Source organism: Equus przewalskii, chromosome 15 (assembly GCF_037783145.1).
Source record: "Equus przewalskii isolate Varuska chromosome 15, EquPr2, whole genome shotgun sequence".
NCBI classification, from domain to species: domain Eukaryota; kingdom Metazoa; phylum Chordata; class Mammalia; order Perissodactyla; family Equidae; genus Equus; species Equus przewalskii.
In genome coordinates, this window is record NC_091845.1 from 83,431,524 (window position 1) to 83,458,081 (window position 26,558).

At 46.8% G+C, this 26,558-nt stretch overlaps 1 protein-coding gene across 2 annotated transcripts in view; it reads left to right on the top strand.

Annotated features, from left to right (window-relative positions):
* The window catches only part of GYG1 (glycogenin 1), a 32,214-nt gene that overhangs the window by 1,261 nt on the left and 4,395 nt on the right, over nucleotides 1-26,558 (top strand). For both annotated transcript variants that reach the window (XM_070576285.1, XM_070576284.1), the window contains exons 2-5: nucleotides 1,115-1,250; nucleotides 3,105-3,279; nucleotides 3,566-3,728; nucleotides 15,421-15,547. In XM_070576285.1, the coding sequence (XP_070432386.1) occupies nucleotides 1,115-1,250; nucleotides 3,105-3,279; nucleotides 3,566-3,728; nucleotides 15,421-15,547 (601 nt within the window). The remainder of the gene's footprint in view (nucleotides 1-1,114; nucleotides 1,251-3,104; nucleotides 3,280-3,565; nucleotides 3,729-15,420; nucleotides 15,548-26,558) is intronic.

Below are 26,558 nucleotides of genomic sequence, written 5' to 3' on the forward strand. Positions count from 1 at the left end.
TACCTCTGACCGGCCTCCACGTTGGAAAATGGGGAAAGGGAGAAAGGAAACAAGACAGAGAGTGACTTCGTGACAAAATGTCCCAGCTCCCTGCGTGGGCAGCAGGGACCACGTGACCCCTGCCAGAGCTTCATCCTAAGTATCTTGTACATTTGGATGCCCACCAACTTGCTAATGTTAAAATCCCCTGGGAGACGGAGTGTGCCCCCAGAATCATCGCAGGGAAGGACTGGAGGAATCCCGAAGGCTGGGCTGGTGGTCTTGGGAGGGCACACCTTGTTCTGGAAGGATAATCCACGTGTTTGCCTTTGGTCTGCCGACTGAGTGGTTACTGGAGTTTGATTTTTGAGTGTGTGTGTGTGAGAGAAAGAGTGTTGGGGGCCCCAGGTTCAGGGTGGGGAGCACTGCTTGCTTCTCCAAGGAAAAGGAGGCAGGTTTGTTAGAGCTCGTGAGCTGGTCCCTAAATCCGTTCGGCAGCCCTCAGCTGCTGTTTAGATAGAAGCAAGAAGGAGGGAAGGCCTCTGAGGAGGCGATGTCTGAACAGAGACTCAGTCAGTCTTGAGGGTGGTCATGGCGGGGGCCTTTGCTCCAGGTGGAGGAAACAGGATAAAAAGCTGGAGGATTGACAGAAGTGTCAGCACCAGCACCAGAGTGAAGAATATGGCCTCTGCTTTTAGACACTCTCGCTTGAGGCTGTGAGTTGCATTTGTGCTTGGCTGGAAAGACTGCGTGCCTTTAGAAGACCCAGAAGATGCACTTCTTGATCTCTTCATTACCACCTGTTAATTGCCTGAGGTGCACTCTCTGGCTGTTAAGCTACTATTTACTCTGAGAATTTAGCATGTTCAGACGCTAAACTGGGTTTAATTTTTACAGCTCAGTCAGCCTCTTGAAGATCACTGGAGATACTCCTGCTAAAGAATGGCCTCGAACCAATCTTGAAGTGGGCACTTGAGTTCTCTGCTCCTCTCCCTCAGAGAGGCTGCTGCTTCATTAATAGACCAGATTGATCTCAGAGGGGCTGATTTTGCCAAATTACAGGTTGAAAAGGGTCCTGAGGTAGATTTTTCTAGGTGGGATATTGTAATGAGTGTGTTTTTTTCTTTGTATTAAGATCAGGCCTTTGTGACGCTGACCACAAACGATGCCTACGCCAAAGGAGCCCTGGTCCTGGGCTCGTCTCTGAAACAGCACAGGACCACCAGGAGGCTGGCTGTGCTCACCACCCCGCAGGTCTCAGACTCCATGAGGTGAGGACCTCCCTGCCCCTGTGTTGGTGTTGCTCTGACCTCCCTCTCTGCTGTTTCCGGCATCAGTGGGCATTGAGACCATACCCTTTTCAGGGGGTGAGTGCCAGGTGGAGAAAGCAGAGAGTTGCTGAGTGAAGGGCCCCTGGGTCTCTGAACCTCTTCCTAGCTCTTGGGAGGTAGTCCAGCCAAGCTCCCTTCTGGGAAGTGGTGTTCCGGCTGATGCACTTGCTGATTCCAACTCAGAATAGAAGAGGCCTCTCCCTTAAGCAAGTCCTCTCAGGGAGACTTGAGTGAGTGTGTCCGTCTGGGCATTCCCTTTATGTAGCCACGTGTCACTGTGCTCCTTCCTCAAGATGCAGCAGGGGCTGTTTTGTTTCCTGCTTCCAACCAGGGAAACCTCAGGTGACTCTGAAAGAAAGAAAGCAGTTTCTCCACTGTCAGGTGACATTTGTAACCTAAAGACCTGCATTTACGATTTAATGGAGTAGAATATTTGCCAAAAGGCTTTCTGGACCAGGGGTTGTGCTGGGAGAGCCCCTGGGGGCTCGGCTGCTTGTTGATTGGGTTAGTGCGCTTCCATTTGTTGGAATTAAATTTTGAAGTATCTGGATGAACCACCCAGATCCTAATACTAGCTTTAAAAGTACCAGGGCACGCTGGCAGCTCTGCATTGTGTCAATTTTTGCATTCTCCTATCCCTCTTGGAAATTGAAAACACGCCTTTTTGTGACTTTTTTCAAAAAATGTAAGCACATGCCGAGGACCTCTGAAAAGGAGGCATCATATACACATACCTGTCTCTCTCACACTGACAGCCTTGTTCCTAAAGGGTCCTTTAGGAAAATGCCAAAAAGACTGTCTCCTAATGTGCACGTCCTAATCTGCAGTTGCTTTGTGAGGATGTGTGTGGACAGAGGGAGTCTTAGATTGCCCCCCTTTACTGTGGGAAGTGGTGCCACTGACCATGTCTCTTCAAAAAGACCGAGCTTACTGTGAACTAGAACGTATTTTGTTCTAGCTCTGGAGACAGAGAATACAACCCCAGTCTCCTCTGCAGGTTTGGCATTGTTACGAACATCCAGTGATGTTCTGTCTTTGTCATATGCTTTTGCCTGTGCTGAGTTATTGTCCTCCCTAAGTATAGCCCACCCACCACACCCCAAGATTGTTCTCTAAATAAGTCTTAGTTGATTTTGGGCACGGAGAAGTGTCGTTCCTCACAAACCAAAGCGAATCTCTCATGATGCCAAGAGTGCTGAGCACAGAATAAATGCTGGTTATGGTCGGTTTTGAAAACTGGCAGCTGAGTAACCAAGTCCTTTAACTTCTTTTGGGACGCAAAGCTTCAGGCACTTCTCATCAACTGCTTTAGCAGAATGATTAGTTATAGGCGTCGCTGCAGATATCATGTGTACTTTACTCAGCCTCATTTGCAAAAATATGCAGTAGTCAGCAAGAAGCAATTCTAATGAAACATCATTGTTAAATACCTGGGCTGTTGCAAAGATGTACTCTTACCAAATGTGAGTCACATTTTTACAAGCTGTTTCCACAGTTTCCTGGTATTCACTGGTACAATAAAAAGTAGAAAACTTTTTCTGTGGTAATGTTTTAAGACAAGTGCTTCATCCTCACCGTAAGCAGTGCTTATTTTAGTGAAGTGAGCTGCACCTGAAAATTAACACAGTTCATCCTGAAGTAAATGAGGATGTATTAAAGAGATTATAGTGAAGTGGCAGATCCAGATCACTCTAGGAATTGACAGACAGGCTAATAAGAATGTAGTCTTACGTTAGATGGGTCACTTGTTCTGAAAAGCCGCTGAGTACTGTGTTCTGGATTTTATTTTGACAGAAAAGCTTTAGAGACAGTCTTTGATGAAGTCATCCTGGTAGACGTCTTGGATAGTGGTGATTCTGCTCATCTAACCTTAATGAAGAGGCCTGAGTTGGGTGTCACGTTAACTAAACTCCACTGCTGGTCACTTACACAGTATTCAAAATGTGTGTTCATGGATGCAGATACTCTGGTGAGTGTGGCTTCGATGGCTGGAAAGATGTACGGAGTAACTGAGGCCAGTTAGACGTTTGAAGAACGCTGTACAGACTTGACAGTAAAGTTCAGATAAAACCACTGTGGCAAGAAGTTTCGGGCGTTGATGAAGAGCAGGCCCAGGCTGCCTTACAGCTGTCATCTGGGAGTTGAGAGCAGCAACAGATTGCACCTTTTGTGTTGAGTAACTTAGGGAGAACGTAAGTGTATCTGCTGCAGAACATCTCTGTAATGCTTTTTCTCCCCACTCGCCCTTGAATCAGGTCCTAGCCAATATCGATGATCTTTTTGAGAGAGAAGAATTGTCGGCGGCCCCAGACCCAGGGTGGCCTGACTGCTTCAATTCCGGGGTCTTCGTGTTTCAGCCTTCTTTGGAAACATACAATCAACTGTTGCACCTTGCTTCTGAACAAGGTAGCTTTGATGGTATGTATCTGTTTTCTTTATATCTGGTAAGCTGTTAGTAACTTCTAGGGGCTGCTCTTCTCAGGAATATCGTTGCTATGGTGCCTGGTGCTGGAAGATAGCAATACATGAGACATAGCAAGCATTTTAAGCTGTGTTCTTTTAGGAAATACTGATGTGTGTGTTTTTGTATGCACATGTATCTTTTTTCTGTAGGTACGTAGGCAGTTTTATAGACTTGCCTTTAATTGGCCTTCTTGTATCTAAATTAGAGCAGGATAAATGAACCGTGATTATTCAAGAATTCAAAAGACAGAAAAAAAATCAGAAACTTTAACAACTATCTTTAAACCTGAGTAAACCTAAGTGCAAGAACTAGCAGGAGAACCAAGCATTGTCTCCATGGAAATGTGAGGAATAAACCTGATAATTTGACTCTCGTTCTCTCGGGAGGCATTACAAAAGAAGATGAAAAGATTATGTGAATAATCTTTGTTTCCAAATTCTCATTCTCTATAAGGCTGTCCATCAGATGGAGTGGTATCCACAAGGCCAGAGAGTAGAATGTTGGCCAAGTCAACATGCATTTTCCGTAGTATGTGAGTGCACCTGTAGCTCTGTGTATATATGGAAAGGTTCTGACTATTTGTGATTTAGGGCCTCGCGTCCTTTGGAGAATTTTGCTCAGATGAATTGGTATATATGCTTCCATTTCAGGCCAATCTCTGATATAATAAATAGTCATTTTTTTAATAACAAAGACAATCCACTCATAACAAGACAAAACTAGTAGTTAATATGCAAAAGCAGCTCTTTTTAAAATTACTGTTGATGGATCTTTTGAATAAAAAAAAGACCTAGTTGTATCTAGGAAGAAGGATGTGCTCAAAAAAGAAGCCCTCTCAGCAGTGACTCACTATCGGGTCCTTGCCATCTGGCGAAAGCCCAGGCCGGGAGCGTGAGGCTGGGCCGGAGGCGGGCGCTGTGCAGCAGACCCTTGGCACCAGGGCCTGCGCGGTACCGCTTCCCCCTCCGAGAGCAGACCTGAGGGTTACAGTGAGTAGATCTTTCGAACCTCAAAGAAACAGCCTTCCTCAGTAGGTGTAAGCTTCAGCCCTGGGTGCAGATATGAGGATTTATTTCTATTAACTAGTTATAAACATCAAAATCTCAGATTTAAACTTTAAAAAATTAAATCTGAAAGTTTGTCAGATTGTTGTAGTTAAGACTTTGGAAGTTAAAACATTTTAAGTTATACATAAAACTGAAATTGGGGTTTTGTTGTTCACAGAAATTGAGTTCTGTTTAGTCATTTGAGGATTTGGGATATGCAGCTATTTGAAATATCATCGAAAAGAAGAAGGAAGTTTAAGTCTCGATCTGGTTTCACTATTCGACTAGGTTGTCTGTATTCCACGCCAGTAGCTCTCAGTCTGGGGTGATTTGAGCCTCCCCTCCCCCGGGGGACATTTGGCAACAGCTGGAGACGTTTTTGGTTGTCACAAATTGGACGGGGAGTGTTCTGGCATCCAGTGAGCAGAGGCTGAGGATGCTGCTAAACATCCTCCAGTGCACAGGACTGCCCCCGTGACAGAGTTATCCGGCCCAAGATGTCTGAGTGCCCAGGCTGAGAAACTGCCCTCTGCCAGGGCGTGGCATGCTCTGAAACAGGGAGCAGGAGTGTCTCAACTGTAACGAGTGGCCGCCGCTGACAAGAGGCGCAGCCTTATTTTAATACCCTTAAGTAAGGAATGCTATGTCGCGTTCACTGTGGTCAAGCCTAAATGTAACTTCTTCACTTTACTGACTTACTTTTTAGCTCCTGCTGTTTTCCTTTCATATAAGGAATGAAAGCTGTGTTAGTATTCAAGTTCAAAACGTGTGTTCCTTATTTCTCCTGCTTATACTAAAACAGTTTCCTTTCATAAAAGGAAGATGAGAGTATTTTTAGCGCAAGTCCACCGTTTGTCTTAACCTTCCATCAGAGGCTGGCTTTCTTCACCTCCTCTGATCAGGTTTGAAGGAAGTAGTGCAGTCCCGCCAGAAACTCAGTGTAATTTCTCAACTCCAGTGAGTGAATCACGTTCTAAAGTGGATCCAGTGGCCTGGAGTCCACATGATTGTAACAGTGTAAGGAGAACCCAGTCTCTAATCTAGAAGAGTATTACATTTTGTTGTTTGAGAGATAAGAGTCTGGATACCAGACAGTAGTGGGCCGTGGCAAATTATCCAGGTTACGACTTTAGAATACGAGACTAACTCATTAACTGGTAGAGACCAACCTGGATCATTTACCTTGTTCTGCAATTGAGAGGTACTAGAGGAGGTGATGAATTCGTTGTTAAAAAGCAAGAATGTGTCAGAAGTGCTCAACTAGAAAGCACTTTGAGCTTCTCCAGCATCTGAAACCGCGGAGAGATTCTCTCCATGCCTGCGAGCACGTTTCATTATTCAGCAGCAGGTTTCCAGGAGCTGGCCTTCCTGTTAGGTATTCTGTTTACTGGCTTGGTGGTGGCGAAGGATTGAATTTTCTGTTAATAGAAATGCTTAATTGAAGGAGTTGAAAATTCAACTCTGCAGATGGGAAATTAGTTATTCTCAATATGTCGTCTAAATTCAACAAAGAGTAAACGAGCAGCTCTTAAATGGAAGGTTGTTTTCATTCGATGTGTTGATAGGCTTTACCCGTCAAAGAGAGTTCACGCCACACCGTGGAAGCCTGCTCCTGTGGAGGGGTTTACTGTCCTGTGGAATCCATACCTGTGTGATATAAAGACTGAGTGGACTTGTGCTTAGTATTAATGAAATATTTCCTTGTGAGCTGCATCCTTTTCTAAGGCTGTAACCTGGCTTTGCTTCAAGTTTTCGATGCAGTGCCCAATTTTGTTTTGGTGTCATGCCAAGGACACTGACAGGAACATTTTCAGATGTCTCCTTCACCGTCCCATACATTTTGTAATAGTCACAAGTGTTGCCCACCCCCCCCCCCCCCCCCCCGGTTTTACTGGAGAGAGGGCTGAAATCCCAGCGTTTTTGAACTGGTATTAAAGAAAACCTGTTTGCAGATGACTTATCCCAGTCTGAAGGTCTTGAAGTCCTGCTTAATCTCTTGCATACGTTCAACAAAAACTAATGGGGCCTGGTGCCCAATGACAAGCCACACAGGCTGCTGATGGCTGAGCGTTTGCAGCTGCTTTCAAAGTCCTTCTAATGGGAAAGAATGTGGCTGTCACACTTCTAATCACGCCCCACCCACCCCCACCCTGCCTCTGGCCAAGAGAATAATCTTAATATGGCAAATCCTGCTGGGTACCTTGGCTTCTCTTTTCTTCCCGGGTACCTAGAGTGTTAGAATTTAGAACTAGTGGCTCCTACCTAGTTCATGGCTGGCGTCAGTTTCCCGTAGGGAAGTGTCCAGGTTCCTATACTGTTATTTGTATTAGCAAACTGTCTTGGCGCTTACTTCATAACTGAATGTTTCCTGAAAGTTGAACAATAGCTGTTGTGAAACAGATACATGCTAACATTTTATAGACTGACTAAATGGGTTAGCTTCAGGGCTTGTGCAGTGAGGGGGGAGAGAAAGGTCACAATCGCCGTTTGTCTCCACGCACACGTGTGCAACAAAGCTGATGCCCTTGCCTCTTAATTTGGAGAAATCAATCTGAATGAATGTTGAGGTTTATTTTCTTGTCTGGGACTCTACAGATCCTAAATTAAGGGTGCTTGTACAGCTGAAGACAAGAGTTTAATGCTTGAAAATTGCTGTGTGTAATTTTCATCCAAATGTTTTAGTATCAAAAACCTAAATCAAGAAGCAGAATTCGTATTTTCCAATTTTGTTTTAAATCTTGGGATTCATTTTAATTGCTGTAACCTAAATACCCTAAGCTGTTTTTTTGGAGTAATGAAATTTTAGTCTGTAGTTGAATTTTCAGGAAGAATAGGAGAGACTAAATTGGTGATAGACTCTTAGGTGTGGTTTTACTTTAAGCAGAACCTAAGGTCATTATACCTGCTTGTTCCATATTCTCATTCTGAGTCGTCACTGAGACCCTTAAACTGTAAGATCTTTCTTCTGTGCTTGGAGATGTAGAAAACCAGGCAAGTACAGAAAGGTTTTAAAACGTTTTTTAGCAGAAAAGATTTGGTCCTAAACTTTATTAAAGTGTAAATTTGACCCCAGTGCTACCTTCTCTAATCTTTGTAGTTAATGAGGCTTCAGGCTGGACCTGCCCAAAAAAGGAATGCAGGAGAGAGGTATTTCAGGACTGAGCTTGTCTTGTTCAAACCAGATGGGCTGAGAAATTCACTGTGCCTCATCTGGTTCCCTGACTTGATAGGTTCCACCCTGACAGCTGCCCAGCCCTCCCCGGGGCTGCCTGTGGCCCTTAGAGTATTTTATCAATTGCTTTGAAAATTACTCCATTCTCTTGCATTTATATCTCTTAATTGATAGTTTGGGTAATAAGTATCTAAAATCAGTGAAGATCAAAAGCAAAAATCATAACGTAACAGCAAAAGAAATGAGCACGTGCAAGTTTTTTCAGAAGAGCTATTTTTATCTTATTGTACCCATGAGTATTTTTTTTAATATATCCATCTGTTTGTCTCCAGCCTTGTAACCATCAGAGACCCTGAACCCCATGAGAGTACAGGAGGAGAAAGGGACTAAAATGTTACATGTGTCCAGGCTCTTACTCTAGTTATTTACTTAGTTTTCCAGCTATTTCTCAAGTCACTCATTCGCTCACTCATCAGTGGATTCGTTCAGCACAGATCTGTTGAGGGCCTGCCATATAGCTAATCCTGGGAACCTGCTGTTGTTTGCCTTCAGGACAGCAGCTTCCCCATGTCCCTGAGCTCATGGCAGAGCCAGGTCTGAATCAGAGTCTTTCTCAGCTCTATGGCTGGGTCATGTGTGTAGTTTTTTCCTTCTCTCCCAGTTACCCCGCACTGCAACGTTCACAAAAATGTATCCTGAGAATGGTACAGGGTGGAGGAAATCTCGATTATACCAGCCTTACTACAGATTAATTACTTAAAATTCATTCCCCTGAGTAGAGAGAGCAGATGAAGTAACAGAGGCTTAAGTCTTCTGTCTCTTCTCCCCTGAACCACAATATCTGCAAATAGTGGTCTTTTTAAATCAGCAGCACAATTGATAGTCTTGTGGTGTTTATGGGTCTGGAAGTATTCTTGGAAATATTACTCTCACCTCCATTTCTACGGTCCATTCATTCAGTATTTCAGAAGTCATGTTAGCTCCACATCTGGGCAAAATGCTCAGTTTAAGGGCCAGCAATAGATTCATAAATTATGCAGATTTTTTCCCTGCCTTGGTAAAGCCTATGTTCTGTGAGACCCTACAGACATTTAACAACTGATTACACAATTATTTATATAATTATGATTCTGATAAGTTCAGAGCACTAAGAGAATCTAGACTAGGAGGACCTGCCTTAGACTGAGAAAGTGAGGTTTAAGCCAAGAATAAATGTTCCCTTTTATTTATATAATTATTTAATTAATTGCATGATTATTAACAGGTTCTTTTTTTTAAAGGGAAAAACAAAAGCTATAACATGAAATGGTAAAATAAAACAGTGTTCTTGGCTTAAATAGGTTGAGGCCAGCGAGATGCAGGGATGCTGAGCCCTGAGCTCCAAGTGCCTGGATTTCCGTGAGCCGCCTGGGGTTAATCCCCTGATCCTTAGTAAACCTCACGGAAATATCCCCAGGAGCTGGGCCATCCAGAAACTGTAATTGAGTGATCGTTGGGGTGCTCGCTATAGGCAGGAAGGTGGTATCTGCCAAGTGTGTCATAGGAAGTCTGTGTTAAGCAGCAAGTCACATTTTCATTTCAGCGCTTGTCAGTGCCTTTTATAGTGTTAAGCATATTTTACTTTAAATTCTTTGCTTGATATATACTCCTCTTCCCCCTTATTAGATTGAGAGCCATTTGAGAGCTGGAACCTCTCTTATTCATCATCCTGTCTATAATGCCTTTATCTTATTTATGTAGCTTAAGACATTTTCTGTAGAAATGATGTTTTTGAGAGTTGCATTCTCTGATATAATGAAATCAAAAGGGGTCATTCTCTAAAAGACTCTAGACCAGTGCTTCTCAAATTTTAATATGCATACTAGTCACCTGAGAATTAAAATGTGGATTCTGATTCTGTAGGTGTGAGGTGGGGCTTAACATTCTGTGTTTCCATCCAGCTCCTGGTGATGGCCATGCTGCTGGAACCTGGACCACACTGTGAGCAGCACATTCTGGGGACAACATCCCTGTGGCTGAGATACTAGGGTTCATGTTTAAACCAGAATTGAACCCCCACCCCCACTACCCATGTAGGCAAGCCAGCTGCCAACAAATGACAAGCTATGCAAGCATTGACAAGTGCTCAAACCTAAAAGACGGCACTCACCTCCATTTCTGTCCTAGGAAATAAGAGGCCTAGGGTCTGATAAATGCTGTGATATGGCCGTGGTTACCAGGTTCCTGACCCTGGTCGGAAGACCTGGCAAAGGCCGAGTGCTTGTAAGGTTATTCCTAGCACGCGGGCAGCCTGGGGAAGGATGATACAGAACCTGATATTTGCTCCCCTTTGCAAAACAGGCGCCATGTGTCCCTGTGCCATTTCCTCTCTGTCTCTCTCTCTCTCTCCTGCGTCCCACACCCTGGCCTACTGGATCACAGCTGCCCGCGTGCCTGCTAATCATGTTTGTTGGTTCTGAGATGATTGAGAGTGAAAGTGTCTTAACTTGTCAGAATAAATAAAGTTTCCTCCAGAAGTCTGCCCAGAGTGTACTGGACAGAAGTCCTGGGGTTTCTGCAGTGGAAGGTTAGCGGTCTGCATGGGTCCTTGTATGCTTTGTAGCGCAGACATTTGCATTCTGTGTTGAACTGTGCTCTTATTTAGGGACCTACAGAGAGAGAATATTGATAATACCACACATAGATTTTTCTGGTGAAGCTGAAAAACATTTGCCTGACCTTGAGATGTGGAATAGTGCATTTGGAAAAAGAGGGTTAGAATGCCAAGTTGTTTTTTTTTTCCTTAAAGATTGGCACCTGAGCTAACAACTGTTGCCAATCTTTTTTTTTTTTTTCTGCTTTATCTCCCCACATCCTCCCAGTACATAGTTATATATCTTAGTTGCAAGTCCTTCTAGTTGTGGCATATGGGATGCTGCCTCAACGTGGCTCGACAAGCGGTGCCATGTCCGCGCCCAGGATTCAAACCAGCGAAACCCTGGGCCGCCACAGCAGAGCATGCGAACTTAACCACTCAGCCACGGGGCCAGCCCCCCAAATTTAAAAATTATTTAAGAAGCCTCAGACTTCTGGGTGATATTTAATACTATTTTTAACCCACAGTTTTTGACTAAAAGGTGACCCATTGTAATCACGTGAGGTCAGTGGCCTGGAAGCTTCGTGGTCTGTACTGCCCCTCTGGAGTCAGTGGTCTTGTGGAGAGTTCAAGGATTTGCCCATTGAATGGGCCTCCCTGAGTCACAGTCTGCTGCCCTGCCTGGCCCACTTCTCGCTGGTCCCCTGTTCCACCAGTTCTCAGCCCTGCTGTGGCTCACAGCTGAGGGACCGAGGATGCCTGTAGGGTCCTGAGGGTGAATGAAACAGCCTGCTGTAGCCAGAGGCAGCCAGCCGGGGGCTCTGAGGGGTCAACGGCTCTGACCCCTGTATCCTAGGCTCACCCGCTGGATTGGGAAATTCTCTTTTACAACTACTATTCAGACCTCATGGAATTAGATTTCTTTGCTGCATTACATGTGGCAGGTAGTCATTTTAAGTGGAATTGCTTAGTTTAACAAAGGTCTTATGTGGCATAAAAAAACAAGTACTAGAAAAAATATGTAGTATGATGCCCAATTTTGCAAAGCTCAGAAACAAGAAAAACTCGTATGTTGTCTGGGGAAACACACGTGGTAGAATAAAGGAAATCAAGACAATTACAAACAAAAATCACAATTAGCGGTACTTCGAGGGAAGGGCAGTGAGAGTGGGTTGGGAAGCCCGCGCAGAGAGCTGAATTAGCACTGGGCGTGTTCGAGGTCTTCAATTGGATGTTGAGTGTATAGAGGTTTATTAGGAACATGCCTTATAACTTACACGTAGACTTTCCCTTTGATAGTATCATACTGCATAACGAAAGTAAATTAACAAGTAGAGAATATCTGGAAAGAAAAAGTCTTAGCACAATTCTTATTCTTGCCCCTAATTGTATTATGAATATTTTAAAATTACAAACATAATGGAGTAACATTAAGGGAAAGTTACAGGGAGGGAACCGCTGTCACACCAGTCCCCTCATGTTCTTAGCTGCAATCTTGATGTACGTTGCTGTGTACCTTTATATTGTACAGTGAACTGATGGTCTTTACGGCCATTAGCTTTCATGGCTGAATAATATTCCATGAGTGGTCACTATCATGGTGGACTCACCATTCCTCTATGGCAGAATATTCTAGCCGTTTCAACTTTCCTGCTGTTACAGAATGTCTTCAAGCTCTTGTATCATTCCACAAATAATTTGTCTATGTGTAAGGCATTCTGCTACGTGTTAGAATTGCAGCGGGAAGCACAAAGATCCATAATCTCTGTCCTTGTGGAATTTAGAATCGTATGGCCTACAGTTCTTGATGATATTTTGTGTTTTAACCACTTTAATCCTCAGACTATTTTAAAAACTTTTTATTTTGAGAGAATTGTAGATCTACATGCAAACGTTTAAGAAACAATACAAAGAGATCCCATATGCCCTTTGCCGCGTTTCCCCCGGTGGTCACATCTTTCGTAACGACAATTCCACAACCAGGAAATTGACGGTGACACAGTCCACCAAGCTTATTCAGATGTCACCAGTTTTACATGTAATTCATTGGTGTGCATGTCTGTATATGTGTTTCTATGCAGTTTTGTCACGTGTGTAGATGGGTGTGAGCACCACCACGGTAAAGGCACGGAGCAGTTTCCACCATAAGGATCCCTCCTGCTACCGTTTTGTAGCCATGGCCCCATCTCTCCCTCTCCCCGTCCCTAAACCCTGACAGCCACGAATCTGTTCTCTCTAGTTTTATCATATGAAGGATGTTACATAAATGGAATCTTATAGTATGTAACCTCGTGGGACTGGATTTTGTCACTCAGCATAACTGCCTTGAGATCCATCCAAATTGTGGGTATCAACAGTTTGTTCCCTTACATTGCTGAGTAATATTCCATTGCATGGAGGCATCACACTCATACATTGAGGGACATCTAGGCTCTTTCCAGTTTTGCGCCATTACAAATAAAGCTGTTATGGACATTTCCTCAACCTCTGTCTTGATGATTACATGTGAAAGGGAGTTAGTAAGACTTCCGGCCTCTGTACCTCACTGGCCACTGTCTGCGCCCACGTTTGGGGTGTCTTTGTAGAATCCAGAGTGAGCCTCTGCCAAATGTATGGTGTTCGGGCTTTAATATTTTGTGTCTCAGAATACATTAATTTGTCTACATGGCTAAAATCTTCTTTTATTCATGTAACAAAGGAAGCCAATCCCAACGCCTTCTTTGTTGTCCTTCAGAACTTCTGAGGGCGAGGCCTCAGTCTCCTCCCGAGCTGTTGTCCCCGAGGCATGGGGCCTGTCACAGCCTCCTCCTGCAGAGGCTGCTCCGTGGGCGTTGGCTCAGCGCAGGCCTTCGGTCCGTCGAGTGACGGGGGATTTGGAAGGACGGGTCCACAGGGCATGGAGAAGATACGTTTGCACTTTAAAACGAACTCCCTGATCTTGCTGCTTAGCTCCAAATAGTAAATAAATCTCTGGGTTTTTAATCTCTTCCAAAACTAAGAAAAGCCAAATAATAACTACAGCCAGTTGAACTTGCCGTATGTTTAGAAAGGAAACTGGGTCTCGGGGCAAAGCAGACCAAGGAGGGGGTAGCCGTGCGGTGTACCAACCTTGCCTTCGAGAGGGCGGGACTCTCCCGCCTGCCGTGCGGCCATGTGTGTGCACACCCACACACCCGAGCTGCTCTCTGCCTGGGGACTCTGCTCTCTGTGTGTTGTCTGCCACCTCCCGAGCCTGAGACGGAGAACACATAGGCCACACCGCGGGACGTGTTTTGAGGAGGCTTATCTGATGACTTGTGTGTTTATGACTTAGGTCAGACACTTCGCCATGTCGATTTTTATTGCTTTTATTTCTTTTGAATGAATGGCTATGGTTCTCACCTCCCAAGGAAGGCGTGAAGCCCAGGAACCTCCAGGGGCTGCACAATAACTGGTGAATGGTGGTGGCCGACCTTGGCCCCACTGGTGATGGCCCTGGACCTCCTGGAGGCCTGGTCAGCAGCAGGAGAGTACAACTGGGTGATGTGGCCTTCTGAGCCTTCTGTCCATGAGCCAGCAGTTGGGGGCCCCGGAAAACAATTCCACTATCTCATTTACTCTTTTGCTTTTTACTTTTTTTTTTTTTCAGTCTCATTGTTCTTAACACAAAGCCTAAAATTTTTAACAGGATAAAGTCTAAAATCCGAGCCTGGTGTGGTCTAGTCTGTGCCTGCCTCTCTGAGACCCACCTGGTGCCACGCAGCCCCTTCTCCACCCTGCAGGCCGTGTGCACAGGCCATTTTCTTTCCATCGTCGCCCATGCCTGCCCACCACAGGTCCTTGGTGCGTGCTGTTTGCTCTGCCTGGAACACCATCTGCCCCCCTCGCTCCATCTGCATTTGTCAAGTACTCCTTTGCACCCCTAAGCCAGATCTTGGCTTAAATACAGCTTTCTCATGGAAGCCTTCCCTGACCCATCAGATGAGGTGTTGAGCCCCTTCCACATGCCTCAGAGCACCCCTGCTTTCCTTCACTGACCCTATCCCCATTTACGATGATGTGTATCGACTCTGGAGTTGCTGGTGTCATTGCCCCCACCCCCCACTCCACCCCTCCCAGACCCTCATAAAGATGACAAGCCTGTTCCCTTCACCACGGACTCAGGGCCTGGGGCAGTGTCTGGCACATAGTAGCTGCTCAATAAATATTTGTTGACTTAATGAATTAACTCAGGGAAATGGCCACCCCCTTAAATTACCTTAGCAGGTTTAACACAGAATTTCTTATTTTAAAAATGAAGGGCATAGTGGTTAAGTTTGTACACTCCACTTCAGGCAGCCTGGGGTTCCTGGGTTCAGATCTCAGGCAGAGACCCACACACCACTCCTCAAGCCATGCTGAGGTGGCATCTCACATACAAAATAGAGGAAGATTGGTGCAGATGTTAGCTCAGCGACAATCTTCCTCAAGCAAAAAGAGGAAGATTGGCAACAGATGTTAGCTCAGGGTCAATCTTCCTCACCAAAAAAAAAAAAAAAAAAGGAAATTAGCGCTTATTCTTTTTTTTTTAAGATTTTATTTTTCCTTTTTCTCCCAAAGCCCCCCTAGTACGTAGTTGCATATTTTAGTTGTGGGTCCCTCTAGTTGTGGCATGTGGGACGCCACCTCAGCGTGGCCTGATGAGTGGTGCCGTGTCTGCACCCAGGATCCGAACCAGTGAAACCCTGGGCCGCGGAAGCAGAGCGCACGAACTTAACCACTCAGCCACAGGGCCGGCCCCAAGCACTTATTCTTAAAGGTCTAGTTATCTATTTCTATAAAGTGATTGACCTGTCCTTGAAGTCTGTGACTGTAACTCATTTTCTCTCTTTCAGGTGGGGACCAGGGTTTACTGAACACATTTTTTAGCAGCTGGGCAACGACAGATATCAGAAAACACCTGCCATTTATTTATAACCTAAGCAGCATTTCTATCTACTCCTACCTCCCAGCATTTAAAGCGTAAGTTGTCGTTGGGGGTGGTGAGGGCAGGGGGTGGGGTTTGAGACTTTCTGGTTTCCTCGGCTGTCATTCTGCGGGCAGTAATGGGGTGGGGGGGTGCTTGGAGGGGCGTCTTGCTGTGTAAGAAGCATGGCTGTAATGGGGGGAGGCCTTGATGTCCTCAATCGCTTCACATTTGGGGTGACCCAGCGGGCACTTGGCTGCCTCACGGGACAAGGCTCCCATGGGTTCCTGGGGTGCCCGGCCCTCTGATGAATCGTCCGTGTGTCATGGTCCAGCACCAAGACTGGGCGCAAACCCCGCTTCTGCCTCATGCTGGCTGCTGAGCTTCAGTCCCTCCCCTCTGAGATGAGGGTGTGAGCAGCTCCCTCCACGGTCCTTGTGCCGATTTAGCAAGCTGCTGGCAGAGTCGTGTCCTGGTCCAGAGCAGGGCTGCGGAGCCGGACTTGCTCAGTCACGTCCTGGGGCAGCCACTTCCTGGGCGGTTCCCGGTCCCTGAACTCTAGTTCAGTACAAGCTGGGCTTGTGACTGCTCTTCTCTCTGCCTCAGTGTCCTCCGAAGGTCACCAGGAGCATCGAGGGAGGGAATCTCATGACGTGGTTAGAAGAGGGCGTGGCCTGCCCTGGGCACTCGGGAAACGGGGGTCTTTGGTGGTTTTTGTTGAGAGGTGGTCCAGCAGTAAGTCCCCTCTGAGGCCAGAAGGGCAGGGCGCCTGTCCCCATCAGCATTCACCTACTGCACGGCTCAGGCTCTGTGCCTCAGTTGCCCCATATGCAAAAGGAGGAGGAAAAAAATACCTACTTTAGAGAGTTGTTGTGGGGATTAAGTGAGTTCGTACATGATAACGAGTCCAGTGGCCGTGGCTGTTTTTGGCAGCGCGCTTGTTTGGCGGTGTCTCTGGTGCGGTTCTGGTTCAGCTGCTGATGCGGACTGGTCTCGCTGTGAGGGTCTGGGCCCTGTGCTTCAGCCCTGACTCATTCGTGGTGAACCGAGAAGATGATTCAGGTCCCTTGAATGGAGGCCAAGCTGTCAGGCTGATCCTGAGACGCAGCCGTGAGCAGCGAAGCTCTTCATTGAGTGGGCTCGGCACTCCGGGCTCGGCCGCACGGGCATGCCGGAGGGTGCAGAAAACAAAGGGCCTTTCACTCGCCTTGTTTCGTGATCCAGGTCCTCTCCGCAAGGCTGCACCCCGGTAATGAGCAGCTCCGGCTTCTGTGGCCGACGTGTTCCCTTTTGTGTTCTTTTCTGGGCAGACTCTGTCAACATCCCCCAGATAAGGATTATGAGTATCTTGTGTTCTCTCCTCCCTCACAGTCCTCTTGGCAGATGTCTCCGACACATTACAACCTCTCGATTCTCTTCCCTGTCTAGAGAAACAGGTGAACTCTCACACATATGCGCTGTGGTGCAGGTAAAGCAAACAGAGCAGGATCACCATCGAGGGGCAGAATAGGAGAAGCGTTGTTTTCGCCTCTCAGTCCTTGGCCTGGTAAGGGACAAACTGTCTTGCTTGGAAATGTGGGCCTGATTCTGTTCAGTCATCATTGCCTCTTGACTAACCCTCCAGTTTGAACAGTGTTCCTGCAAACCATGACAGCTTGACCCTCCAGGACTGACTTTGTCTGTAATAGGGCAGTTGCTTAATTTAATTGACTGGATTCAGCTGAGCAAGCAAACATGAGCGTGCAAAGGAGAAAGAATCATTAGTAGTGTGAGTAATTCTACCCACCATTCCACTCGGTTCTGCACAGTGGGTGTGTGTCCTGGGATGAATATGCTGGGGAGATGTGAATCTGACATCCTTCCAGCTGGTCTCAGTTCCCAAACAGGGTTGACCTAGTATTTACAGATTCACGTTTTTCACTAATGTGGCCCCGAGTGCCTAGCAACCGTTTCCCCCATGGTTCATTTGGATGCCATCTGATTTTCAGTTTACTACCCAAACTAAACACACTGTGCCTTTCAGTGGTAACCTGGTTTGCACAGACAACTGCTTGCATTTATTTTATTTTGACAAAATAAGGTTTTGGGGGGAAGACAGGCTTACAGCTAGAACCTCAGCTCCCTCTCTCAGGAACGCACTTGTGTTTATATCTGAATGAATTTCCCAGGAAAACAGTTTGAGATCTAAATTACCGAAATGGTTAGGATGCTGTCTTCTTCCTGGCTCAACAGATGAGTGCTAATTTTGAAAATCTCCTTGGTTTATTGCCATAACCATAGGGTATGTGACACACTGGGGAAGTCGGGAGCAACTCCAGCCGTCAGCCACACATCGGCTGGCCTGTGGCTTGACGGAAGTCAATGCTGCCTCTGCGCAGCTCACTCTCGGGGGCATCGGCTCTCTATTTCCGTGATGAGACTTTTCGAAGCGATGCCCTTTCTCACCCCGCTGCTGCCTATTTAGGAATGTTGAAACCAGATTAGAGAACTCATTTTCCCTTCCCTCTGTCAGAAAATGTTTTTTCTTACAGAGATCCATCTCCAGAGACATTTTTCTTACAATTTTCTCACAATTGGGAAGGGCTAAAAAAGGCAGATAGTTACATTTATTTTTTGTCTCAAGTTAATGTCACATTGTGGCCCAAATATTTTAACTGTCATGAACATTTGGGCCACCGTGGCTACTCCGCATAGAGCCCTGTGGACCCCTGGGAGCTCCGCATGAATTTGAAGCCCTACCATTGGGCTCAGAATAACCTTGGTAGTCTCCAGGACCGAGTGGCTCCGTGACGTGCTGGCCTTCCCTGGGACAGCATGGGTGGTGGCAGGTGGAAATCATGGAGGAATGTAGGGCAACTTGGGCTTCGTGGAAGAAGGAGCCAAGAATTTACCAACTCTAAGCCACCGTGTGCCGTGAGGCCACCAAGGCAGTATTTAGATGCCCCAGAGTCGTTGAGCCGTGGATGTCTCAGAACAGTGTAGCCTTGCTGTTAGGTGACATTTCCACTCAACAGTGGCCTTCGTATGAATCAAACTTAACGTGAATGTGAGCCAGAAGGTGGCACGTCTAACACCTGTCCCTGCGTGCCATTTGGACAGAACAAAACGTGAAGGAAACACACGTCCTAGTTTTACCACTTTGAATACTCAAACATAGCTTCTGAAAAACACAATTAGTCTCTTTGACACAGCATAATTTGAGAACTGAAATGCTTGGTTTAGTAGTTTTTAAGTTAATTTGTAATACAGGCATTGAAAAACAAGTTCATAAATGCATGTCTTAATGAAATAGTACTTCTGAAAGTGCCTAGCATAATCTTTGGAAAATAGCAGGCTTTTAGTCAATATGAGTTTGTTTTAGTTTTTCTCCGTTTGGAGGGTCTGTTTTATCCATATAGTGTAGAGTTTGCCGTGTGCACGGTGCCAGGCAGAATCTCACCAGTCTTGTTAAGATCAGTCATTAGTTCCAAATTAGCTTTTAGTTATATCCACTGACTAAATGCAGCTTACGTCATATCGTGCTGTATAAAAAGGGCCGAAAGCAAAGATAAATTGGTCAAATTGATTGACTGCAGAGCTTGACTTATGAAATAATTTCCGAATAAATCTTTTAGCTTACCCCTTTACTTGAGTTTAGATATGACCTGAGGTTGACCTAGTCTAGTCTCAGAAACTAGGTCTAGAAACTAAAAGATTTCTTTCTGTTTGCTTACTGCTTTGAACTTTCCTGAGGATATTCATATCCACTCTTTCTTTCTCAGAAATATGGCTTAGTCACTAACACTTTATCAAACCTTTTTAAAATCAATATTTCCCCCAAATGAAATTGGACCTTTAGCGGCCTAAATTCTGTTGTTCTTGTGTATTTCTGATTTGGTTGTTTTCCTTGATCCCGGAGGGGCCCTTGGCTCCAGCTCTCCTAGGACAGTCGTCATCGAAGCCATAGCCTTCCTGTGTCATTTCTTTTCATGCTCCTACATCTTCCCCTCAAACCCCGAGGGTTGTAGTTTGGACCACTCTTATGTTTTCAGCATCTGTTGGTCCACTCACTGTCCATTCGGTCAGCAGGACTGTGGCACAGTCCATCCTGGTTCGAGCGTTGAAGGAGAATCAAGTAGCAGCTGCACGGACGTCTTATGTCTCCTTCCCATGTATTAGTGATGCTTGTTGGCCCCAGGTGCCCCTGGTCATTCTGACTTCAGCTCTAAGTGCTTATCTCTGTCAGATGATCTGTCCTCAGATCTTACTGCCGCCTATTCCACTGCCTGACCTCAGTCCGCATCACCAAGGGAAAAGCTTCCACATCAGACCCAGCCCAGCCTGTTAGAGGCTGCTCTGACAAAAGGCGAAAGGGCACAAGCACTGGTCCCTCATGGGCAGAGGTCCGGCTGAAAACCGCCATCGCAGTAGAAGAGGGAGCTCCTGGGAGGGAGGAGCTTGTCGGCTGAGTGGAAGACGGACCCTCCTCAGAGGTCTCAAACTAGGGGGCTGCAGACTGTATTTGTCCCACTGATATGATTTGTCTTCCTTACAGAGTTTTCTCCTTTTTTTTCTCAGTTGTCAATGCTTAAAAATTAGAGAGTTTCACACGAAAGCCAGCTTTCTAATTTCTTTTGAAAAAATCAGATATTTGGTGTGATGTGGGAGAAAGATGGCAAAGATGACTGTTAGGGGTTTGGGGCCTAAGCAGCTGGAATAAAGGAGTTGCCGTTTCCCGAGCGGGGAAAGACTGTGGGTGAAGCAGGTTTGTGGGGCAGAGATTGACCCGAGATGCTGTGGATGTATTTAGTTTGAGGTGCGTCTTAAACACGGGAAAGTGTGGACTAGGTAAATAGAGAGAACTGGGAGTTCAGGAGAGAGGCCTGGGCGAGGCACAACCGTAGGAGGTGTCCACACCTCAGTGATGTTTATAGCCATGAGACAAGATGAGGAACCAAGAGAGTGCTTATGATCGAAAAGAGTCCTGCAGACTGAGCCCTGAGGCAGGACAATGAGGAGGAGAGGGGACGAGAGACCATGAACAGCGAGGCAGGAGGAAACCCAGCAAACCGAGGTGCCGCACAAGCCAAGCCAAGGAGACATTGCAAGGAGGAGGGCGTGATCCTTGTGTCCGATGCTGTGTTAGGTTAGGGAAGAGGACAGCTGGGACCTGGCACTGGACCCAGGACGCAGAGGCCACTGGTGACTTTGGCAAGAGTACATCTGATGGAGGAGAAAGCCAGACTGAAGTGGGTCCAAGAGAATGGAGAACTGGAGACCATGAACACAGACAAGTCTTCTAAAGCATTTTCAGTAAAAGGGAGCAGAGAAACGGGTTGGTAGCCAGATGGGGGCTGGAGAATCAAGAAAGGGTGGTGGTGGTGGTTTTTCAAGATGGGGTAAGTTACAGCATATTTGATGGGAATGATCAAGGAGAGAGAGAGAGAGCACTGACAATGCGGAAAACGGACGGGGGGGCTTGCCAGAGTGATGCCCTTGAGCAGGCGGAAGGGGACGCGTCCTCAGGTACCAGTGGAACCAGTGGCCTCAGATGAGAGCCCGGACAGTTCATCCTCGTAACGTGAAGGCAGGCAGGGTGTGTGGGCACAGATGCAGGTAGGTGGGTGGATTTTTTGGTTGAATGAATGAATGAGTGAGCAGTCAGTGAGGAGAGACTAAGAATGACATGCTACCCCCAGGAAAGTCTCCCTGGTGGCCTGGCATCTGGGGCTTTCCCTGGCCTGCTTTGCAAAGAGTGGCCAACCTGGTAGGTGGTATAGTTGACTAGGTCCTAGTCTAGGTTATTAAAGACTGGGTTTGAGTATTGATGTCGTTCTGACTTCCAGGACACGATTGGGAGGGTTATTTAGCTTGAAAGGTGAGGAGAAATCAAGTGGGCTCCCTGGTGGCCTCAGCTGTTTGCTGCCGGGTAGCAGCTGTCTTCTGGTGATGGGACATGCCCTTGCTCGTGCTCCACAGTCCCCGCTTCACCAGGTCCACTCCTCTGCTTGAGCAGGTCACCCCGTGGGCACTTGGGTTTCTGATCTTGATTTACACTTTAAGTGAGTAAGAGGAGGCGTTTTTGGTGAGAGAGGAGAAGGGGTTGATTGCTTGTGTGTAAGAGTGAGTCTGAGAAGGTATGAGAGCCAGTGGCCCTGTCCCGGAGAACCTGAGTCATGGAAGCGGGCAGAAGATGGTTGGCACAGCTGCCGCGGTTCCCAGAAAAGGGCTGCACAGGCAGTGCTGGCTTCTCTCGGTACCTGATTGAACATGGCACACACAGAGCTTCATGAGAACTGGAACCGCTCCTGTGCGCTGTCACGGATTAGTCCCTTTTCCGTGCTCATCTGTTCTGTAGTCGCATCCGCATGTTACTGGCCACATTGCTCAATGCTAAACTAGTCGTGAAGATTCTATCTGATCTTTTGGTAACATCAGGTCACAGGGATTATTTGAACGGCTAACATAAGCAGTATTATTGGTGGCTCAGGTTCAAACTCTGTCTTGTGATCTGGACGTCTCTTTTGAGATTCTACCAAGTTAAAATTAGAACACTTATTTTAAGACGTGTGCACAAGCTGAGACAAATCCCCATTACTGGGTCGGAATGAATGACTCTCCGTAATTTAGCGACAATTGTGATATGTACCCAACTTTTGTTGTTGTTGTTGTTGCTGGCTGGTAATTTGGTGGATAAATCAGGCAGTGAGTCAGTGAATCTTCTGGTTACCCTTGTTCTGGGTCGAGGTCAGTTGAACTTGATCTTCTGACATCAGCATTTCCCCTTCTTATTCACCAGCTAACTATTTTGCCTTTAGCCAGGCGACATAAATTCTGACTTGTTGTACCTGATTGTTGCCTTTGGTGAGAGAGAGAGAACACTAGAAAAATAGCCTGGGTTACCCTTCTAGAAGGAACAGCCCCAAATTTGCATTTAGGCTAAAATAGTCTTTTGAGCAAAAAGTAACTTCCCCTTTTACTTCAGACCTGTGGTCTTACTTATTTCCTTTTGATATGGTTGTTTTGGATTTTCATACTGAAGAGTAAATTGATTAAAATGATAGAAAATGATTTTTAAAAACATTCACCAGGGAACACAATTGAAACATAAAAATAATTACATAAAATTCGTGTCCAGATTTATTGAAACTCTAGATACCAAAACAGAGCTTGAGACCTTTTGCTCATCAGTTTTGTGAACCAAGTATTTTATTCCGAAAGCTGGTAGAGCGGGCCCTTCAGGCTCCTTTGCTGTGTAAATGAGCACGTTCTGTTTGTACAGCCCGAGCAAAGTTATAGAGTTCTAACTATGTAACCCACAGCCTGTCATATACAGTGGCCAGTGTTCGGCCTGCCGCGAGCCCGGGCAGCCCCCCGTGGTTCCCAGGAGCAGCCTTGTGGGAGATGGCCTTACGCAGAACTGCAGAGTCCGTCTTCGCCTCCCTCCCGCCTTTCGGTCCGAGCCTCAGGTTTCCCATGTAGCAGCTCCCTTACTTCCTGCCCTCTCCCCCTCCCACCCTCAGAGTCCTGGGCTGGCCAGAGCCTTCCACGTCCAGTGACACCGGGCCTGCTCTTCTTGTAGAGGCCTTGCGCTAAAACTTGTTTTCCCCCCCACCCCTGTTCCTTTCTAGAGACCTGCTAATGTGCAGCAGTTAGGTTAACGTAATACCTCAGTACCCGAAAAAAGAGGTCTTTCTCCTCACTGTGCAGACATAGGGCTGACTACAGCCTGCCCTGAACGTCAGAGGCCTCCGAGTGACTTCCGTACGCCCCTGCATCTTCCTTCCTTCCTCTCTCGTGCATCTCTTTGCTGTCACGCTCCTGAATCCTCATGAGCTCTTTCTGGTTGCCCCTCAATACCCTGGCCTCCATCCATTTTTCCAGAAACCTGCACATATCGTGCATTTTGTGACTTGTTTTGTTGCTAAAATTTGGGTAGCTGTCAGGAGGGTGCATTCTCCTGTCCAGCCTTCGACAGTCCTGCTCACCTCTTGTCTCTCCCTGCTCTCCCCCCATCTTACTGGCACTCAAGGAATTCCTTTCTTTGGGGCAGAAGGGGCAGTCCCACCAACATTTAGGACCCTTTCAGACCTCAGTTTCTACCTCAAATGGCTTATCAAGGACTTTCTTAAAACTGAGACTGCCATGTCTATGAAAGGGCTGTCCAGTGGACACAGTTTTTCACGCTGTTAAGGTAGACTGGGTAAAGAAGGTAATTTTGAGGGAGGAGGATGCTTGCCCTGGCCACAGAGGGTAACAGTGGTTTAGCATTAAAAATTCATGAAGTTTGAGCCCAGGCCTGAGCCACAGTGAAATGCAGGGTGCAGACTGTCCCCACTTGGTGTTCTTGTTGACGTGCGAGGGGAAGACCACGAGCCACGTGCCAAGGTATCTAACCAGCAAGGAGCCGGTATCCAGGCAGGTTGCAGAGCCCCTGAGCCACCTGGGGGCACAGGCAGAGCCAGAGGCTGAGGTGTAGGCTCCTGCCTCCAGCAGAGACCGGCTGTCTCACTGCGCTGGCACTGGGGGCACCCCAGTGGGTGCAGTGTCGTGCCTCCCACTGCATGAGTCCTGAAGGCCCAGTTCACAGAGTGAGATGCTGGAGAGGAGCTCAGGGGCTCTAAGACACCACCCAGCACAGTCACTTCCAGGTCGCCTGCTGTGCTAAGAGGCACCGTCCAGTTCTGGTTCTTTCCTCCCATCTCCTTGGTGCAGACTGCATCCTTCTGAGAACAGCTCTGCCTCAGACGGTGCTGAGGTCCTTGCTGTGTAGCTTCCCTTCCTGTTGGTTACTCTCTATTGCCCTGTCCTCGACTGTATTTGGGCTATTTTCCAGGCTCATCAGGCACACCCTTTCCAAGTTTCGGATTGACCGTCTGTAGGCAGGGAGTTCATCCACGGAGTAACCCCTGTCACTCTCAGACCGTGTCCTTATGATTCTGCGTGAGTCTTAAAATAACCCTCGCTGTGGTTGAGACCCTTGGCTGGGGAGCCAGGCAGCCTGGGTGGAATCCCAGCCCCATCACTCACCATCCATGTCACCCTGGACAGTTAACCTCCTCCTGCCTTGGTTTCCTGACATGGTTGTTCTGGAGATGGACTGATATAAACCATGCCACTGTTGGCCAGTGCCTGGTGCATGTGAGTACACAATATCTGCCAGCTGTTGCTATGACTGCTGCTTACTCATTTGCAGACGACTGTCAGGAGAGCAGGTTAGAAAGGAATTGATGCTATACTCATGTTTTATGTTCATTAGTTTTGCCAGCCCCCGTGTCGTGACTGTGTGTGACAGCTGTGTGAGGTCCAGGCAAATCCTGGGCTGAGACGTACTGGTCAGTGCTGGAGGAGCAGTGGAGAGGTCCTCTGGCTGTGGCAGGGGGTCCAGTCAGGAGGGGTGCGTGTCCCAGAAGGTGAGGGGGCCCTGGTCTCGCACGTGTGCTCTGTTCTGTCTTAGGCTGAACTGCTTGCATCGCAAGCTGCCCCTCCTCACCCTCAACACACACACACACGTGCGCACACCCGCACGCGTGCCAGGTCTCTGGGATGGGTCCCCCATCTTCATCGGGACGTTTGCTGAAGACAGTTACGTCGTTCCTGTCTTTCCCGGGCCTTGTCCGGGCCCCATCTGCAGTAACTGCCTTGGCGCTTCCATAGCTCTCCATGCCAGCACTGCCCTGAGAGCCCGCCTCGTTGCCTTGCTGTGCTGCTGTTTTTTAGTGTGTCTCCCTGTTCACATGAAAGCCACTTGGGTCTTCGCACTGAGCATGGTGCCTTACGCACAACAGTTGCTTAATTACTTGATAGCCCGATCTGTGCACAGATTTGAGCATTATGACTTGTGTCCTTTTAAGGATGAAATTGAGAGTGCTTGTATGTATGTGTGTGGGATATGCTATGTGTATAAAATAAAGAGTAAGCTTGGGGGTATCACGTATCTACTTCGTTTTCAGAAGACATGCCCTGTGGGACAGTCAGTGACCCTTAGCAGGGAACTTACAGTAGGCTCTATTTTTCCTGCATAGTTTTGGAGTGGCAGCATGGTAGGATGGTGAGAGGGAGCCAAAACTGTGCCATATCCCATCTCTGCCGCTTAATTGCTGTCTGGCTCTGGGCAACTCACTCAGCCTCTGGGAGCCTCTGTTAACATAGTAGTAAAATCTCCCTTGCAGGACTATTATTATTCCCAATCATGTCCTTGAAGAATTTGGCCCCAAACACAGTAAACCCTCCAATAGTGATAGGTACATAACAGGTCTCTGACATTTAAAAGATACTCATAAACTTTAGGAGATAGGAAAGGTACGTGAGCAGAGTTTGCATTATTTTGATCTGTACGTCATGCTCAAATACATTGGTTGCCTATAGGATAAATCCACTAAAATCCAGCACTTGAGCCCAGGACCCAGGGACCTGTCCCACTTTACCTGTCCCCGTCAAAGCTGCCTCTTTGGCTCAAGTTGGAGGATGCTTGGTCTAGCACACGTATGTTCCCCTCATACCTGCCATCCCGCTGCCTGGAATTCCCTGTATCATCACCAGCTGCCCAGCTTCTCTCTGTTGTACAAGCTGTCGGTCACATCCACTGTCTTGGGACCTCCTGCCCTGAACCTCGCCTTGCGGGACCTCCCTGCCCCTCAGTCCCTGGAGCGTTCACTGTTCCCGTCTTCCTGTTGGCGCCTATTGTATCCACTCTTGTTATTATTTGTTTTTATATGCATCGAGTTCCACCTAGCCAGTACAGGACCACTCTTAACTCTTACTCTTTCTAAGATATGATTGTGAAATATAGAGTACATACAAAAAAATGTGCAGTGTTTTAAGATTTCCGCCACCCAAGCTAAGAAAGGGAACACAGCAAGTTCCTTAGAAGCCCCTTTTGTCCCTTCTGCATCACAGCTTCCCCTCCCCCCAGAGATAACCAGTATCATGAAATTTATACTGACTACAGTGTTCTACTTTTTAGACAGTACTTCTTTTTGTTTTGCCCTTATATAAGTGAATTCATATGTGTGTCTATTTGAATTTTTTTTTAAAGATTGGTACCTGAGCTAACAACTGTTGCCAGTTTTCTTCTTTTTTTTCTGC